This window comes from Muscardinus avellanarius (genome assembly GCF_963383645.1).
Source record: "Muscardinus avellanarius genome assembly, chromosome: 1".
Classification (NCBI taxonomy): Eukaryota; Metazoa; Chordata; class Mammalia; order Rodentia; family Gliridae; genus Muscardinus; species Muscardinus avellanarius.
Genome location: NC_137786.1, coordinates 72359684 through 72380734, shown reverse-complemented (window position 1 = coordinate 72380734; position 21051 = coordinate 72359684). Strand labels below are relative to the sequence as shown.

Sequence of the window (21051 nt, the reverse complement as noted above, 5' to 3'; positions counted from 1 at the left end):
ACATTGGAGTAACACATATGTGCTGGCTCTCAGGTCTTTGGGCTCAGACTTAATTGTATGGTCAGCTCTGAAAGTTCTCCTACATGTGAAAACATTTCCTGGGCCTTCTTGACCTCCACAATCACGTGAGATAAGAAATTTTCTATTATGTATCTTGGCATATATAGAGATATATATCTTGTAACAATTGGTAGATAGGCAGATGATAGACGGTACATGAATACATTCTGAATATGGTTGCCATTAAGCAAATTCATTTTTTAAAAAATATTTATTGGTGCATTACATTCATACATCATATTGGGTAAATAACTTGTGTGTACAGACATGTACACATCACTGATTTAACCCCTACCCAATTCCCACTCCATTCCCTCCCCATCCCTCCTTCCCTTGCTCGGCTTAGTGGTTGACTTCGATATGTTTAAGTACATTGTGTGTTTTAGAGATTTTCCTCTTTCCCCCTCCTTTTTCCTCCTTTAGGTTGTCTTGTTTGCTCCTCTATAGGATTTCCTTTTTCATCTAGAGTTCCTCCTATGACCCATTTCTCCCTAACTCTCACATATTAGGGAAAGCATCTGATTTCTTATTTTTTGTGACTGACTAATCTCACTTAGCAAAATGTCCTCCAGTTCCATCCATTTCCCTGAAAATGATGTAATTGAGTTTTTTTTTTTTTGAAGGCTGAGTAAAATTCCATTGTGTACATATCCCACAGTTTTGTAATCCATTCATCTGCTGATGGACATCATGTCTGGTTCCATAGTTTGGCTATGGTGAATTGTGCAGCTATGAACATAGATACACATGCATTAGTTTGGTAGTTTGGTTTCTTTTCTTTTGGGTAGATACCCAACAGTGGTATTGCTGGATCAAATGGTAGATTTGTTCCCATTCTTCTGAGGATTCTCCATACTATTTTCCAAAGTGGTTGCACTAATTTGCAATCCCACCAACAATGTCTTAGAGTTCCCACTCCTCCACATCCTCTCCAGCATCTGTTGTTGTTTGTGTTTTGAATGATTGCCATTCTAGTTGGAGTTAGGTGAAATCTCAAGAAAATTCTAAAGAAAGGTTAACTCATTTAGGATGTCAGTCAAAAGAGAAGAGATGGAAGTAATCTAAGAGGATGATGTAGAGGATTAGAGGAACACAGCTGATATGCGAGTGGATTTCAAAATATTTGAGCAGTTGTGAACTGCAAAGTATTGAAAATTAATGATATTGGACTCAGTAACTGATATTTTTGTCCTGTGAATATCATGTGAAGGAGCTAACTATTGAATCTGAAGCAGTTACCTTTCTTCATTTTATTAATACTCTTCTGAAATATATTTCAGGAGATGATTCACTCCTGGCATGGGTAACAGAGCTCAACCCTTCACTAGAGCAGAATGATGCTTGAGCGGAGAACAATTGGAGCCATAATTCTACAGAAAGAACTGATGATTGATTTTGCCATCATTCAGAGAGATAAAACTATTAGCAAAATCAGTTAAATATTTATCAGAGATGCTTTAAAAGAATAAGACTTGCAAAAATGACCTAGTTTAATATTCTCCAAATTTTAACACATTCCAGTAAGTTACTGTTAATTTTAGCTGTGAAAACCATCATTCTTCTTTTAAATATGAGAGTAGTCCATGCATTTATCTCTATATTTATGTCAAGTCAATTTTCCTTTGTGCACTTGAATATAACTCTGTCCTTATTTTATGGATTTGTATGTATTTTCATAATTGTGACATTAGATTTTTTTACAATATGATAAAATATCTGTGTGTTTACTTTAAACATGGACTTTTATTCCTATTGATTTCCCAGCTGTGTCTGATTTCATAATGCCAGAAACATGATCTTGAGAAAGTATTTAATGTCTGTTTAAATTTTACATTTGTTTTATTAGACAAAGAATTCATTTTATGTGGTAAGATTACATGCATATTTTCCAACACATTTTAAATCCATTTTTATTCATATATAGGATAATTTGTCCTCTGTGATGAAATTAAAACTTATTTTCATTCAAATAATTTAATTTATCAATATTTTGGAACATCAGTATAGCTTCAGTACTTAAGAATCTTTGAAACCAAAGGCTGTTAAAAAAAAATCCAAAGTGATTACAATATTCAATGCAATGGAAATAAAATATAAAAACCTCAATAATCAAAAGTATTATCAATCAAATTTTAATAAATTCATTCAATACACAATTGTAGTGTCAAAATATTAGAATTGGCCGGGCGTGGTGGTGCATGCTTGTAATCCTCGTGCTTGGGAGGTGGAGACAGGAGAATCGCGCTGGTTCAAAGCCAGCCGTGCTGGCTTTACAGAACCTGTTTCCAAATAAAAATATAAAAATAGGTCTGGGAGTGTAGCCCGGTGGTAGAAGGGATTCCAGGAACCCCAGTACCACCAAATATGTATATTATATATATATATATTATATATTATATATAATATATATATAATTAGGATATATTATAAAATATTTATAGTTTTTTTTAGAATAATTGATCATTTTTCAGAAGAACCACCTTCTAAATGAATGTATCCTCAGTTATTGAACATTGCATTAAGTTGATTGATAAGGCCCTGAGTTAGAAAATATTTGATAGTGATATTAGACATCTTAGGTTTTAAAAATAAAGGTGGACACAAGTAATTATACATTTTCTATGTTTTAGTATTACACTTTTTAATGTCTCAAAGCGTCATCAATTCTTGAAGTATCATAGTTGTACTTGTTGTACCTTGGATTGAGATGATGCACAATATTGAAAGCTACTAAAACTTTAGCAATACATTGAAAAAAGTTAATATTTTATCAATCAAGTGACTTACATACACATTAAAACATATCTATAAAATGAAATACATTCACTATCAACATATATTTCTGTTAATGTAAATGAATATACTGCAAGGCTATGTGCAAATTATCCTTCTTAAAATATTTGTTAGAATGGTGCTATCCCACACTTTAATTGTATAAAGACTTCCAATCCCAACAAGCCAGACTTTTATTTTATTTAAGCTGTGATACATATCCTGGTGAATTTGAGAGAAGAAATTGATATCATGTTAAGTCCTTTTACTTTTTATTTTCAGATGATGCTCCTTATAAAATTTACATTCTATTTGTTCTTTGGCATATGGTAAAGCTCATCGAACAAGTTACACCTCTTGAAGATAATTTATTAGTTGTCCATCTGTGCCAATATAATTTATCTGTGGATAAGTTTCTCTAATTTCAGTAAAAGTGCCCAGCACACTTGGTTTTTCACATAAAGCCACATCTTTGAGTCAAGTTTACTAGTAATGCAGTAACATCTGATTTCTACTTGCCTGGGATGAGACTTATTTCAGACAAAATGGTGAATTTTGAAAAATAAAAAGTAATGATATTTATTGCCTTCATAAAAATGTCATAAATAATCTAGAGCTATTTATATGGTGCTTTACCAATGTCAAAAAGTAAGATATTAATATACTCATTAATTGTGTTTATGAATTATATGAATACATAAATGAATTACATGAATTAATATATTAATAAAATTATTAAATGCAATAATAAATTATATGTAAAATATACAACTGAGATATGATAAATATTTTCTAAGAATTGATATAAATTTGTTATTTGTAAACAAAACATTCCGTAGATATTTAAGGGCTAAGTTTTAAGTTCTGTATAAATCCAGATTTGAAATTCTCCATGTCTGAATACTCAGTTTAATTGATCCAAACACCATTATGCAATATTTCATCAATATAATGTGCGAATGTAGTCAGAACACCACATTGTTAGAAATGTTTTTTCATTCAGCTGATTATGAAGAATAATTAAATAAACCCAAATTATAAACTCTTAAAGAAGTATCTTCAAGTCTTTTAAGTTTTAAGTCACTGCTAAAGTGAAAAGTGTCTTTATGTTATATGGGTGGTCATATGAACACCAAATGTGTTCATTATGTTTTTACCAAAAATGCACTGATATCAAAGAGCTGATCAGTGGTCCTATCCAACAAGAATGCCACACCTTTTCACAGTTATTTTGTATGAATAATCAAATTCAGTTTATTAAAACAGATTTCTAATTGAGATCTTTTATTTAACTTCTCAATAGTTGCGTAATGAAAAACATGACAGCGAATGAAAAGAAACTATTATATGTTAACTTGTTTGCTGAATAAAGTTGTGTTGCTAAGGAAACATTTATTTTCCTCATAGAACACATTATCAGGACTCTGTGCTAAAAATTTTAAGACTAATCCAAATTATTTAGAAATTAAAAGTCCTTCCACACATTTTACATAAAAGTTAAAGTATATTTTAGATAAATTTTATAAATTCACCAAGAAATGGTAATTTTAATTAATACATTTGAGCAAGCGCCTCACTCTTGGTTTTTTGTTTTAGAATTAAAAAAATATATATAATAATCCCTTCTTTTTCTCCATTTTATTTTCTCTATCTTTGCTTTTTTACCTTGTGAACCTTTGCTGTATTTATCATGAACAGTTTAATTTTAGTAATTTTAAATTATACATATAGATATTGTATTCGGAAACTTACTTAAATTGAGAATAAAATCATAACTATTTTACAGATTGGTAGTACTTGTTATAAAATCATTTTTATTAAAGTAGAATCTTCTTAGCTCATTGCCACAGCTACATTGCCTAGACTATTTTATATAAATTCATAGTGATTTAAATAAGAAAACTGCTCAATTTTCACTCAAAATGATTTTTACTTTTAGGACTGAAGCATATTTCTGTTTAAACTCATAGCTGCATACATATTTTTTTAAAAAAGTCATTTAACTCCTTGAATGTTAACAAACTTAATGTGAAAAGTTAGGGAAACTTGTAAGTGTACCTTTTTCTTCTTAAAATTTTTTCAAAAATACAAAACTGTTAAAATAATTCTGTCAAGCAAAGTTTCTTTCTGTTCATACCGCATTTAATTGGAATAAAAGGTCATCCCAGATACAAACCTCTATAAAATACATCCTTTATAACAGCCTTGCTTAACTTTTGATCCAACCTCTGTGTTTTGTTCTTTAACTAGAAGTCAGTGAATGATGACATTAAATTCTGAAAATTAGACTAAAAAACTTGTCATTTGTAGAAGAAACATGGATAGAAGTGGAGGTCACTATTTTAAGTAAAATAAGCAGAAAAGACAAACACTACAAATTCAACTACAGAAACTTAAAAATCTATCACAAGAGAAGAGAGTGGTTCCTAGACACAGGAAAGAGCCAAAAAGACTGGCAGAGGAAGTTTAGATACAGGGAATCAAAACACAGAGAAGAATAACTAGTTCTGGTTTTTCTTAGCACATAGAGTAGATGTTGACTACAACCATCTATGACATATTTTAATATAAATAGGAGATGACAAAAGTTCCCATCATAAAGAAATAATTAATTCTTGAGAAAATGAAAGTGCTTATGACCTTAATTTGATCATTGTTCGTTATATAGATTTATAGAATTATTGTTATGTATCCATAAATGTGAACAAATAATATGTCTTAATAAAAAAAGAAAACATAGAGAAACAATAATTTCTGTGACTGGCTAATCTCACTTAATATAATGTTCTCTGGGTCCATTCATTTTCCTGCAAATGAGATTATTTTGTCGGTGTGTGGCTAAGGAAGTTGTTCTCAAAATATCTTATGGTGACTATCACAGAGTTTGCAAAAACAATTAAAAACATTGAATGTGAGAAATAATTGTGCTGCTCACTGTATACATGTGTGGTTTATCGAATTAGAGGAGTACAGTCATTTGGAATGAATTGTAAATGTTAGCATTTGGCACAATGGGAGAGGCAAGTATGAGACAGATGTAGGGAATGCGTATAGAAGCTGTTGCAATATGTCCATAAAGAACAAATGACATATTGATGATTTATTTTACCAGACCACAAATGTAAATGCTTAAAATATAATTAAAAACATTTTAACAATAAAGAAGTATGTCATTTTCAATAATTTCTTAAAGCATCAGCATCATGGAGAAATAAAGGAAGAAGAAATAATTCCCCTGAAATGGTCAAGCCCTAACTCACAGAATCTGTTAATATGTTAGGTTATATAAAAATGAGTGATTAAGGTAACAGATAGAACTAAGGTTGCTGATTAGCTAACCTTTAAATGGTTTATCCTAGAATATCCAAGTTAGTCAAGTGTAATGAAAAGCGCTCTTCAAGTGAAGGAGGGAGAAAGAGGAGGAGGAGAAGGAGGCAAAGGAGGAGGAGGAGGAGGAGGAGGAGGAGAGACTTGAATATGCTTCTTGTTTGAAGCCAAAGGGAGGTGCCACAAGCCAAAGAGTGCAGGTCACTAAGAGCTAAAAAAAAGGAATGCAGGACAAGCAAGAGATCTTCACTTAATGATTTCCCAAGGAATGCAGCTCTGTGACACATGAATTTTAAGCCATTTTAAGATATATTTCTATCTATTCTTATTTTTTATTATTTGAAGCAATAGAGATTGAACATAGGGGTGTTCTGCCACTGATCCACAATTTCCTGCTTATTTTATTTTTTATTGTGAGACAGGGTATTGCTATGTTGTCAAAGCTGGTCTCAAATTCAACATCATCCTTTTGTATCAGCTTCCTAGCTGATATTACTTGTGCACCACAGCGCCTAGATTATATATATATATACACATTTATTTATTTATTTATTTAGTGTTACTGAAGATTGAACCCAGGAGTATTCTAAAACACTAGATACATCTCCTACCCCTTTTTTTCTTTATTTTGAAACATGGTTTCCCTAAAATACTATATGTGCAATCCTCCATTCTCAGCCTCCCAAATACTGGGATTACAGGAATATAGCACTGTGCCCAGCTTAAAATACAGTTTTTTGTATCCTTTGGATCTTAAAAGTATGAGATTAAGTTTTTGTTGGTTTAAATTTATAAAAATTTGTTAAAGCAACATTAAGAAGCTATTTCTTATTAGCATAGAAAGAGGAAAGGTATATAATGATCACAGTAATATTTTAGTTTCAAAACATAAAGTTCCATATTTACCAAGGGTGTATGAGCTCATGCTATATATAGGGCTAGCTTGTCTAGTTTCTATTAGTCTCTATAATTATTTAAGTAAAATATCATTTGAAAAAAAAAACTATTTATATACTCATTGACTAGAGGGAGAAAGCCAAGATACAAAGGAACATTAAGAAGCTATTTCATATTAGCACAGGAAGAGAAAGGATATATAACGATCATAGTAATATTTTAGTTTCAAAACGTAAAGTTCCATATTTACCACAGGCATATGAGCTCATGCCATAGAGCTAGCTTGTCTAGATTCTATTAATCTCTATGATTATCTAAGTAGAATGCCGCTTGAAAAAAAAAAAAACTTTATATATCCATTGACTAGAAGGATAAAGCCAAGACACAGTACTGGCTGTTCCCTGTCAGATAACATTAGCCTCAGAATTAATAGTTGTTTAGAAGTTCATTTTGTCAAATGAGGAGTATGAGATGATACTATTGTAATCACAATAGACAAATTCTCATTGTCTAAAAATCAGCAAATACTGCCGGATTTGATGTATTTCAGAAAGATTTTTTAAATCTCAGTAAGACTTTCTTTTTTTTTTTGTGGTGGTGGTGGTACTGGGGCTCCTGGAAACCCTTCTATCTCTGGGCTACACTCCCAGACAGACCTATTTCATATTTATTTATTTTTTTTCTTATTTGTTTGTTTATTTATTTACCTATTTATTTATTTATTTATTTATTTATTTATTTGAGATAGGGTATAAATGTGCTGCTCAGGCTGGGCTCAAACTCACAATCCTCCCACCTCAGTCTCCAGAAAAACTGGAATTACAGGTGTGTATCACTGCACCCAGCTAAAAACTAGATTATAATCTGGAGGATGGCCTTATTTACTAAATTCTAGATCTGCAGCAGACACAGGACAACTTCAGGACAGGTAGAGTTCACTGTTTCTTCCTTCCAATATGGATTAGAAAAAAGAAAAAAAGAAAAAAAAAGGTTATGATACAGTGCAATTTCCCAGCACCCAATGGAACCTGGGAGAGGCGCTCACATGACCTGGCCATGGGGCTTTGGACCCTCCTGACCTTGCGGTCACGGCAGACATCGTGTCTGACCTTCCAAGTGAGCGGCACATTGCACTTTTCTCAATTTCATCCTCTCCGTGCTTCCAAGAGCTCAGTGTCTGTAAGCAAAGTAGGGGAGGGCAGCGCGAGGCTGTGGTTCCACTGGATGAGTTGTCACACCTGAGACACTAGCACCAGGGAATAAAGGAGGAGAGATGATGGAAAGAGGCTGTCATCGAAAACAAGAACTGTTGGCCAGTGGTCCTTAGGAGCTGCTACAGCCCTGTCCCAAAGATGGGATTTTCTGGTTCTCAACCATAATTCACCCTTCAGAAACCATGTTAACAAAGTGCTTCTCTAAGCGCCACCACAAATCCCTTCTCTTGGCATGCCCAGCCCAGAGCCTGGGGCTCTCACGGGCCCCCCCGGGTTCTGAGACGTGTGTGGGGGGAGGGAGGCATTGACACCATGCACACGGTGGAGTCTCGTGACTTAGAGCAAACACAGCTGCACACAGAGAGATGGCAGGTACTGTTCACAGCAGTGGTGACAGCCAGGTGCCGAGGGAATCCATCAAAGTGCTGAAACAGGGCCAGAGCTGAGCCCTAAGGGATCTGAAAGACGTTCAGCTTGCTGGTGTTCTTGAGCGTTTGGCGCCGATTGCAGAACCAGACCCGCACCACCTCCAGGTCATAGTTGAGCTCCTTAGCAATCTCGGTGATCTCCTGGCCCGTGGGCAGCGGGTTCTTCTCAAAGTAGGCGTTGAGGGCCTCGATGGCCTGGGGGGTGAAGGAGGTGCGGCGCTTGCGTTTCTTGGAGGGTTCGCCTCCCACAAACTCCATCAGGTTCTGCTGGCCTTCCTGGTTCCGGAGCTCAGCCTCATTCAGCCACTTCTCCAGCACCGGCTTCAGCTTCTGGGCACTCTTGGGCGTGATGTCCAGCTTCTCAAACCGGCAGATGGCTGACTGGCTGTCAGCTGGACCTTCTGTTGCAGTCAGAGCCTGGCCCACCTGGGTCTGTGTAAGGCCCAGGGAAAGCCGCCGGATCTTAAAGTTCTTGGCAAACTCGCGGATCTCTTCTAAGTTGATCCCGTCCTCATCCAGACTTGGAGTATTGGGCTTGGACACCAGCTGGCTGACTGTAGGGGTCTCTGAGCAGGTGATTGGGATGGGAGCAGCGGCAGATGGCTTGACAGCTGGGGCTGGGCTGGCAATGACCACGGCAGGCTGGGGCACGGCTGGCGTAGGCTGGATGGGCTGCACCTCACTCTTAGCAGGGGACTCAGGCGCACTTGGCTTCCGGACAGTCACAGGTGGAGGCAGAGGGCTGCTGGCCAGGGTCGCGATCACCTGGCCCTGCGCGTTCAACAACAGTTGAGGGGTCACATCCTGGACCTGTAGGCTTTGGGCTGGTGCTGGGGCCGCCACACTAGCCGAGTTCACCACCCACGGGAGTGTTCCAATAACCTGTCCCTGAGCATTGGTGAGGATCTGATTGCTGATCCCCGGCATGCTGGGAATGGCGTTGGTAACGACCGGAGTCTTCGTGAGGGACCCCAGGATCTGGGTCTGTCCCCCGAGGGAAGCAGCACTGATAATTCCCGGGCTAAACGCGAAGCCTGAAGGCTGGACGGTGATCTGTGGGGTGGTGTCCACTGGCTTGGGGGTGGGGGCAGCAGCGGTGGCAGCGGTGGGCTGTGGTAGGATGGCAGGTGTGGTCTGCAGCAGCGGCTGGGTCTGGAACAGTGTCTGGGGCTGGGCTGGTGGCCGGGGCTGGGCCGGTGAAGAGGCCTGGACTGGCGGGGCGGCTTGTACAGGTGCCGGGAGAGTGGTGTTCAGCACGGCAGCTGCTTGGAGACCAGCTAAAGGTGGCTTGAAAATCCCCCCCGTAGGAGAAGCAGCGGTCAGTCCTGGGAGGGCAGCCACAGTTGCTGTAGGAATTGTCCACATGGCCAGCCCCTGCTGCCCAGACACTTGACCTGCAATACTGGGGGGGCAGCTTGTACAGCCAGAGGTGTCAGGGTCTGCGATGCCTGAGGCTGGCTTGGAGCTTGGCTGAAGGTGGCAACGGCAGGGGCAGGGCTCGGAGGGATCCCGGGAAGTGACTTCACAGCTGCCTCTGCAGAGGGGTCAGAGTTGCCTGGCCCAGCTTTACCAGCAGCACCGCTGACTTCAGCGGGGCCTCCGCGCTGGGGGCCCTCGGCAGCCACACCTTCCAGCCCTTTGCCCTCCTCTTCAGCAGGGATCTGGGCGTCCACTCCCACCTCCAGCACTCGGATGGTCTCATGGCCTGACATCACGATGACCTGCTGCTCATTGACAGAGATGACTCAGACCTGGCTCCAGGAACCATGGTCACTGGTCAGGTGGGGTAGGGGCCGGCCCACACCTAGTGCATCCGGAGCCCGAGCCCGAGCCGCCTTCGCCCGGTGCCCGGCGCCCACTGATTACAGATTTATCTCACAGCCCCGGGCCAGGGGACCCTGACGTGCTGGGGCGGCCGTCGCCCGCAGACAAAGAAGCCAGCGCAACTGGGCAGGCTGGGCTGGGCCGGAGCCGGCCGCCCAGGGCCCCAGGCCCCAGCCCCAGCCCTCATATTTATTTTTTTATTTGGAAACAGGGTCTCTTAAGCCAGTGAGGCTACCTTTGAACCTGCGTGATCCTCCTGTCTCCACCTCCCAAGCATGAGGATTACAAGCGTGCGCCACCACACCTGGCTTCAGTAAAACTTTTTAAAATCAACTGTGTGCATCTAACACTATGAAGGAATCAAATCCTAAGATAAGATTTTTAAAAATTAGTAACTTTTTTTGTGAGTTTGGGGATGGAACCCAGGGGCATTTGACCTCTGAGCTACACCCCCTGCCCTAATTTTGTATTCTTTATTTTGAAAAAGGGTCTCACTAAGTTGCAGAGGGCCTCACTAAGTAGCTGTGGCTGTCCGCCAACTGTGATCCTCTGGTCTCAGCCTCCCAAATGCTGGGATTACAAGCAGGCACCACAAAGCCCAGCTTAAAAATTAATAAATGGATGCCAAGATAATTATTGATCAGAAGACAATTTGGTTCCATAAAATTAATACGGTAGGTATTGAAAGGATAGCAATATTACTGTAGACCTAGCCTAGTAGGGCAAGATTCATGAGAGAAAAATTGTCCTGAGAGGACATTAAAATATAATTGGGTTTATATTGATGTCAGTGAAAGGCAGGTAGGTACCTCACCATAAGTTTTGTTTTCCCAGAAATAGATAATGAGAGAAAATTTGAATGTAACAAATCTATTTGGGAGGTGATAAAGGAAGGAGAAGAGAAGTTAAATGAGAGAATTTGAAGGAAGAAAGCTTTATGGAGTAGATTATTATATGAATGATTAAATTTCAATCAGACACCATGTGCACATGTCCTGTTGGTACTGACCAATGACTTGAGGGTGATTAGTATCAGTATCTGAAATATGTACTGATTTCTACTAGGGTATGCTGCTCCACTCTAGGATGAAAGGGATCTAATTTAATAATTTTGCCCAAAATAATAGCTTACGCTTCCCAAGCATTGATAACATACCTAGAGACTAGTTTCAGTACAGCATGAATAGATAAATCAGTCTTGCTGATCAGGTCAAGCTTGGTAGGTTCTGCAGAGCTCATATCCTGCCTCCAAATTTGTTATGGTTTGTGTCTAGAATATCACAGAAATTTTTAGGTGTTGAAGGCTTGGGCTCCAATGTAGCAAAATTTTTGAGGTGAGAATTTTAGGAAATAATTGGTCATGAGGGCTCTAACCTTATCAGTGAATTAATACCTTTGATTGATTAAGAATTTGAAGGAACTACTGGGAGATGGTATAAATTGTAGGAGGTAGTGCATGGTTGAAACATGTAGGATAATAAAAGTGTGCCCTTGGAGACTATATCTTGTCCCTGGCCTCTTCCTCAGCTGCTGTGAGCTAAGTTGCTTTTTTTCTGCCACTCTCTTAGGCCATGATATTTTTTCTTGGAGCCAAACAACCATGGGCTAAAACCTCTGAAACTGTAAGCCCAAATGGACCTCAAGTTGTTTGTGTTAGATATTTTGGTCACAGAGACAGAAGCTGACTAACACAAGGCCCCTCCATCCATGGGTACATAATAGTGCTGATGTGACAGAAAACAAGGGCAGCAGACATGCACTGGATAAGTCATTTGGTGACTTAGTATCTTTTGTGTGGATGATGAATTCTGGGGGACCATATGTGAGCAACACAGACACACACACCTTGTATTCACTCTCATCTGCTGATTTACAGGCTCCTACTCATACCACATGGTATCTAGTCTTCTAGTCTTCCAATTCTAACCACCAATACTTCCCATGATTCTTTAAATTACATATATATATATATTTTTTTTTTCTACATAAAATTGAAAACTAGACTGCTTGAGGATCTGTCTACTGGAAGAATATTATCTAATTACTGTCTTCTAAGGTCACTCTTGTTTCATGGTAGCCATTCACAGCTACCTTACTAACCTATTGATCTGAATTATCTGTGAACAAGGCCTTGGTCCTTGATATTTTCTGCTTCTATTAACTAGAAGATCAGAGAAACTGCATCCACCCCAACAAAGCTATCATGTGAAAGATAATTGTTCAGGGAAATGAGAGTAAATGACTAAATTCCTTAGGTTGGGTAATTTATAAGGTTGGGATGTAGAGGAAAACAGTGAGAACTGTGCACATGTATGTTTCTTATCACATTGAATATCACTGTGATATATAATTGTAATGAGCTAATAGAATAGTTTTATAATTTTGACATTGAACAGAACACTACTGTGAATAACTGGATCTCCATGTTGTTGCTAAGATGTAGAAGGCATCAAAGAATATATCACAGAAATATTGCAATTAAGAGCAAGGAAACCAGGCATTTATACCATTCATCATTAGTGGAAAGTAACTTCTGACCATACTACTGAAAATGTTCATATTTACTAAAATGAACTTATTATAGCCCCTTGTCAAAAAACAGAAGTCTCTAGTCAATAGTTTATGAGCATTTTCATTAAATGCTCTCAGCCCTTGGGTATATGGACCAGTTATCAGTAGCATAAAGCAGGGTCAAAGGCATAAATAGTGGTTATATAATGGCTAAAGACTTCTCTTTGTATTTAAAGGATGATTTGATAATAGAACAATATGAAATTTGTAGTTAAAAGATTTAGACTTTTATGTCTATAAAAGAGTATCTACAGTAAAACTAATAGTAAAAGTATTAATTAATAGATGAGCTGGGCATGGTAGCGCATACTTGTAATCAATCCCAGCATTTGAGATTCTGAGACAGGAGGATCTAGGTTCACAGCCAGCCTCAGCTACTTTATGAGGCCCTTTGCAACTCAGTAAGACCTTGTTTCCAAATAAGAATAAAAAATAGGTCTGGGGGTGTAGCTCAGAGATAGAATGACCCCGGGTTCCATCCCCAGTACCACACACAAAAAATAAATAAAAATAAATGAATAATAGGTGATGTGCAAAATAGGTGGAGATAATTAAGAAATTAATACAAGCATCCATTCACAAAATTTATAGACACAACAAATTCAAACTATTATTTATTTTCTGGAATTCTGAATGATTGAATACTTAATATGGTGAATTAGGCAGAAGCTAATTAGAATTACATAAAATTAGACTTAATAGTATAATTTAAACCATATGATTTTAAAACTATAAACTACTGGAAATTTTTATAACTGAACTTTTTATTCATTAACTGTTACTGAGTTAAAAATCCAAATAACAAATATATATATATTGTGTGTGTGTGTGTGTGTGTGTGTGTGTGTGTGTGTGTGTGTGTGTGTTTTGCTGGGGTTTGAACCCTGGGGCTTTTTACCTGTGAGCTACACCCTCAGCCCAATTTTTTATTCTTCATTTTAAAACAGGGTCTCACTAAGTTGCAGAAGGCCTTACTAAGTAGATGTGGCTGGCCATGAACTCAATCTTTCTGTCTCAGCTTTCCAAGTATTAGGATTATAAGCGTGTGCCACCTAGATAACAAAAATATTTTAATCAATGCAAAATAACACATTTGCACACTAAGACCTCTGCTTTCCCTCCTCCCAAAATTGAAAATATTCTTTTTTCTATCATCCAGCTCCATGGTGATAGATATTATGGTAAAATCTAAGAAATGGAAAACTCATGCCACCTTTGCACAAAATATATTATCTTGAGAATGAAACAAAATGATGCCTCTACCATCTTGTACCCCCACTAAAATGTATGACTACAATGTATCAATAAAAGTATATTAAAGTTAAAAATGATGTGATAGTCTAAATTTGAGAACAAATTGGAAAATACACTGACTTTGCACTGAAACCATTAAAACAGAATGAAAATATTAACCGTTTCAAAAATTAAATATAAACATAAAGTTGAGAGAAGTTGGGTGATAGCAGAATGAAGAAGAATCAAGCACTACTAGCTATAGGAAAATGACAGATATTTAATATACATAAATTTGCAAAGGTAACCTATAAATGGGAGATTAGATAACACATTGTGATGTTAGTGAATAAAATCTTTATTAATTATGGTGACAATCAAATAAAACATTTTTAAATTGACTAACCAATAACTAAACATATAATTTTATTGAGATATCTTAATAGCAACTAGAGAAAAAAAATTGTGCATAAGGAAACAGATGTAGAGTGAAAATACAATTTCTATGGCCTTTAGTTTTCTTATTTTGTGGCTTTTACTGAGACAAATTCTACATTTTCTGTCAACATTTCAATAACTATGTTTTAATGGTAGTCTTTGGTGCATGAATAATTTCTCTGTTTTATATTTTCAGATACCAGGGCCTGATTTACTTGTCTTAATCAGATGGTTATAGGAAAATATTTAATCTAAACTGTCCTCTAAAGAACCAGATTTAGGTTTATGGTGGATCTAAGTCTCCCTAAGGCGAGAGGTAAGGATAGAAGTGGAAATATAGGATTCATCCTCATTCTAAAATGATAAACTGTAATCATGGCAATATCTCAAGGAAACAGGAACTTTTCCAACTTTCTTGAACATCTTGCATTGTAGAAATCCGAGCAATTCATGTTCACAAGTAATCCCCTCAATGCTGAAATTAACATTTTTGAGGACAGCAATACCTATTTCCTATTATTCACCCAAAGGTCTTTTGGGAAGATTAGTAGGTTTTTATGTGCCAGAAATTTCATATTGTATCAATATTGGGGTCACAAGAGTTCCCTCTTTTGTGTTTCTCTAGAATTATTCTAGGCATTTGCTTGTCTCAAAAGAATAGTAACCATCAGCATTGACCTTCATATAAATGCTTTATACAAATTCTTCTAAATAAGTTAATCATTTTTATCCATGGTCAATGTTTATTTTCTTTACAGTGATTGTAAAAATAAAGATTTTGAATAACAACAACTTATTTTTTGTATATGTTTACTTTGTACCTATTGCATATGCATACATTAAAAATGTCATTCTTGAGAAATAAATAAATAATGACTTAAGATTCATAAGTAGATTGATGAGTGTTTCTCTTTATTTTGTCAAATTTTCAAAATCTTCTATTTCTCTCATGGATTTCTGGACAAATAGTTATTAAGAAAATAGATATTGTTATTTTGCAAAACCTAGTATCTGATAAAACATGTAAATGGAAAGATTAAGCATAACTTAGAATTCAAAATTTAAATGCCACCAAGTTCCAGACAATATTTGCATAAAGAATTAGGTGTTTCTTCACTGAAGGGTTGCATGAATAAAGGATTTATTACTTAGCCAGAAACCTAAAATTAATCAAATGCATTTCCATTTTGTGAAAACAACCTTATATTAAAATTTCTTTTCACTGATTTTGGAGGACTAGCTCCTTTGTGAAATGTGCAATAAGATTTTTGCCTAAAACACATCTCAAAAATCAATAACAAGATAAAAAATGGATAAGTTATTTTAAATACATGTTAAGCCTGCAATAAATAGATACCTTTTAACTTAAAGAAACTGTCATACACATTTAACAAAAATATTAAAAATACGATCAAGAACATGTTAAAGAAAACAAGGCTTCTGCTAGGAGGAAGTAAAATATTTTTAAGAGAATGATGTATTATTAAATACTACAGAAACATCATCCAACTAACTAATATATCTTCAAGATTTGAGTAGAACAATGCAAATTCTGCTCTTAAAATTCAATTTTATTAAAAAAATAAGTTTTAGCCGGGTGTGGTGGTGCATTCTTGTTAATCCCAGAATTTTGGAGGCTGAGACAGGAGGATCGTGGTTTGCAGACAGCCTCAGCTACTTAGTGAGGCCCTCTGTAAACTCAGTGAAACCCTGTTTCAAAAATAAAAAGAATAAAAAATAGGGCTGGGGCATACCTTGGAGGCAGAATGCCCCTGGGTTCCACACCCAGTATCTCAAAAAAGTGTAAAAAATAAGAAATTTTTATAAGTGAGATTTTTTTCAAATTTATTTCAAGATTTGCTTTTGTGAGTAGAAACTTTATCTCTTAGAGAAACGCCTCTGATTCAGCAGGTAGGTTATTTATCCTGTTGTCTTTTAAATGCCTTATAGTAAGTAAGATCACAAATATCATTTCAATACACCCTTTGTACCCTTAGGTATTTTTCTGTGCAAATGAGTTTGCAGATGCATGGCCAGCAAGCCTTGGCTATACCAAATATGAATCTAATCTTAATACAAATGGCAGCTGAGACCATTACGTGCACAAGCTTCTCGTTATTTAAAGCAGTTCCTTTGCCCTGTGGATTTTCTGACATACAATATTTGGTTGGAGGTACTATTCTCATTCATCTTCATATATGCAGCTCACTGAAGCAGTAAGCATAGGGTATTGACTGTTCTTATTGATGATGGTGAAATATACTCACTCTAGTTATGATAAATGGCTTTTCCCCTGATTATATATTCATTATATCTATGTCTTTCTGGTTATAGACACATACTGTCTTGATAATTAAGTGCAAACTTAGTCTTTGCGAACACGCAGTTGTGACATACAGGTAGAGGTAACATAAAAGGGAATATTTTAAGGGGGCCAGATGATTTTACTCTGATTTAATCACAGAAGATTCAAAAGTTAGTTTTAGGTTTAGAGGCATACAATAGAAACTCAAAATATCAGAGACTTAAACAAATCAAAGGATTGCTTCTTTTTCTTGTAAAAGTGAAAGGTTATATTCTCCAAGCTGGGTGATAGGTCTTATACGCCTATTTCTTAATGTATCTTGTTCCAGGGTTCTGGCCTTAAATCTCAAGCATATACTTTTCTTTCACAAATGACAGCATGATCATCTGTAAGATACAAATTATTGGTACAATGGTGGGAGGTCAGGAAAAGACAAAGGGATTGTGTAAGACAATTATAAAACAATATCTTAGAAGCTTCTACACTGACTTTTTAAAAATACTTGTCCAATCAGCAAGGTATTAGATAATCTAATCAATAGGGAGACAGGGGAGTGTAGTTTTATTTTGTAGGACAATTAGTTAAAAATCCTTTTATATACGTTTATTGGTGTATTTTAGTATCATGTCATAATGTAAATCATGTTGACAGTGATATACATGCACAGAACACACATAAAGAAGTCTTTAAATTTGTAGTGGAACTTGAAATTGGTAACAAACCTTTGATTTCAGATACTCGGATCTCTATCTTGTTTGAAGAACAAGAGAAACAGAGCAAGAGACCTACTGTTTAGGTCAAAGTATTGATATTGTCAGGTTAATGCTTTTAGAGAATAATAAGGTCTTAGGTCTCAAAAGCTTACATAATTACCTAACTACTCTTACCTACTATCACCCCTCCATCCATGGAATAAATGTTTCATTTGCAATACTCCAATCAAAAGGCAGAGATTTTTAAATGAAATAAAAATCTACAAGGAAAATTGGAAAAAGGGAGACTTTGTGTGTGTGTGTGTGTGTGTGTGTGTGTGTGTGTGTGTGTGGTACTGGGGTTCCTAGAAACCCTTCTACCTCCGGCTACACTCCCAGACCTATTTTATAGTTTTTTAAAATTTGGAAACAGAGTCTCTTAAGCAAGCGTGGCTGGCTTCCGACCTGCATAATCCTCCTGTCTCTGACTCCCAAGCACGGGGATTACAAGCGTGCATCACCATGCCCGGCAAAAGAGTGACTTTCGATAAGTGAGGGAAGATACTAGAGTAGTGGTTGGGGAACTGGGGAGAGAGATGAGGAGGATAAAAAGGAGATTTGATAAAGAAAACAGTTAAAATAATACGGGGTACATATACGAAGAGATCAGTATCAATCTCAATATTATGTACAGAGAGTTGTGGGCGGGGAACAGAGTAGAATCTAGAGTAAAGTACGCCACATTCTGTGTGCATATATGTTTCTGTAACTCTGAACCTCAGTATGATGTGGAATTACGATGCACTAATAAAGTATTTTAAAAAGAATCATGCGTGCTTCTTAACCCAGTATTGAAGCTGAGACAGGAAGACTGTAGATTTGAAGCTAGTTTTAGGAGCTACCAAGGTCCATCAGCAATTTAGTGAGATCTTGTTTCATAACAAAAAAATTAAATAGGCATGGGTGTGTAGCTTGAAGATAGACTGCCTCTGGATTTAACCTCCAGTGCCAAAAATCAACAAATAAATAACAACAACAACAACAACAACAACAACAACAAAGACACACTTTAGTTTCAAAGACACAAATTTGTTGAAAGTTAAAAAATGCAAAGTGATTTAACATGAACGATAATTAACTATATTCGAACTAGAAGGGATAATATCAGATAAAATAACTTCAAAATAAATATTACTAAAATATATATTCTAAATAGCCGGGTGTGGTGGCACATGCTTGTAATCCCCGTGCTTGGGAGGCAGAGACAGGAGGATCGCGCAAGTTTGAAGCCAGCCGCACGTGCTGGTTTAGGAGACCATTTCCAAATAAAAATATAAAATAGGTCTGGGAGTGTAGCCCGGAAGTAGAAGGGCTTCCAGGAACCCCAGTACCACTATATATATATAATATATATATATATATATATATATATACATATATGTATATATATTATATATATATTCTAAATAGGAGTTTCTAGTCATAAAAAGAATATATAGCAACTATAAATACACATTCTCTCAAAAATCAAATCTGAACCAGAGAATGGGTCTATGTGAATTAACTACACCTAGTGTGACTTTTTCTATTGAACTTTCACCTAATACACATCAAATTTGCTATTATTTCATCATTCTGAAACATGTAGTTTGATTTTAGTATATACAGAAGTCATCTTGTTCAAGAAAATTCTAATTCCCCTAAAATACTCTTACAAGGAATTTTTAAACTACAGGACCAACTGGAACACTTTTTATTATACTGTAACTCTACTCAGCTCCCTAAACATCAAAATGATATTTAATATCTATTGGATGGGTATTTACCAAGTGCTCAGAATTGTACTGAGGATCTTACAAATGCTCATGTCTTGCATATATGCTATAGATATGATACAAATATCTTCATTTGCTTGAGATTCTTTTGATTCTCAGATAAGTCAAATAACATACTGAATATTTTATAGTCATCGTGTAGTAAAGTCAGTATGTATAACCAAGGTTGAGATGAGAAACTGCACTAGTTTTCTGTGTCACATGAGTTAGTTACCATGAATTTAGCAGTGATAACAAGACCTACATATTTTCTTATGGTTCTGCAGTTCAGAAGCTGAGATGGATGAACCGGGTTCTATTCTCAGGGTCTGACAAACTGAAATCAGGTTTGGGGGATGAAATTGCATGGCTTCTCTTCGACCTACTGGCTCTGGGAAAGAATTTATTTATAAGCTCATACTTACAAATTCTCATTTCATTTTATTTTCTTTTTGTTTTATTATTATTATTATTATTATTATTATTATTAATTATTATTATTAATGCTGGGGATTGAACCTAGGGGTGTTAACTTCAAGATATTCCCACAGTGCTTTTTTTTTTTTTTTTGAAATGAGATGAGATCTTGCTAAACTGCTCAGACTGGCCTTGATCCTGTAATCCTCTTGCCTCAGTCTCCCTAATACTGGGATTACAGACGTTCGCCACCATGCCCAGCTTCCCATTTCATTTCTGACTGTCTTCCAGTGGGGGCCTATTTTGCTTTTTCAAGTCATTAACATTTCTTCTCAAGTGAAGCTTTCTATTTTCAAATAAGGTGACAAGTCCTCTCATTCTTCAAGCCTCTGACTTTTTCTTCTGCTAATAACCATATAGGTTTCTCTATTTTAAGGTATCATGCTTTTACTCTTGGCCTAGTTGGGTAATTTTCCTACCTTGTAGTCACAAGCGCCATACAAAAAAGCAGAATCAGGGGGTACTGTCCAGTCACCCTCTACTCTGGCACTAAGCTTTATCACCTTTAGCTGTATTGATGGAAGTTTCCTCTTTTTGTCATGGTTGGTATTCAGAAAGACATTTGGAGTGCATCAGGGACCACTAGCCAGATATTTAGTTAAACTGGATATATGGATTGTTTCACAAGGTCATTTGAATGAAAATCATTAATCACATTTTGGAACTATGTAATGGTGTAAGTGCTGACTACAGCAAATAGTTGTATAAGAATTAAATAAAAAACCTTTATAGTAAAACCTTAGAGCATTATAAGTATAGAGAAGATCATAAACATGTTGGGAAGAAATAAAATAATGGAAAATGAAAGGAAGGAAGGAAGGAATGAGAAAGGGAGGATAGACTGAAGAAAAAAATAAAAAGCTATACAATAAGAAAACAATAATTTAAAATACACTAGAATTGTCAACAAGAATGTTTGATGCTACTTGGCAATTTTCTGTCCATATCTCAGCAAAAAAAAAATAATAATAATGTATTATTGAAGACCTAGCCAAATAA

The 21051-nt window shown here is 36.4% G+C and overlaps 1 protein-coding gene across 1 annotated transcript; it reads right to left on the bottom strand.

Moving 5' to 3' along the window:
• Nucleotides 1–8719: 8719 nt before the first annotated feature.
• LOC308273535 (POU domain, class 6, transcription factor 1-like) lies at nucleotides 8720–10507 on the bottom strand (the record flags this gene model as incomplete). Its single annotated transcript, XM_080710711.1, is given in 3 exon segments — nucleotides 8720–10104; nucleotides 10107–10427; nucleotides 10430–10507. Coding segments are annotated over 3 exon segments (1743 nt in total). The 5' UTR covers nucleotides 10467–10507.
• Nucleotides 10508–21051: the final 10544 nt, after the last annotated feature.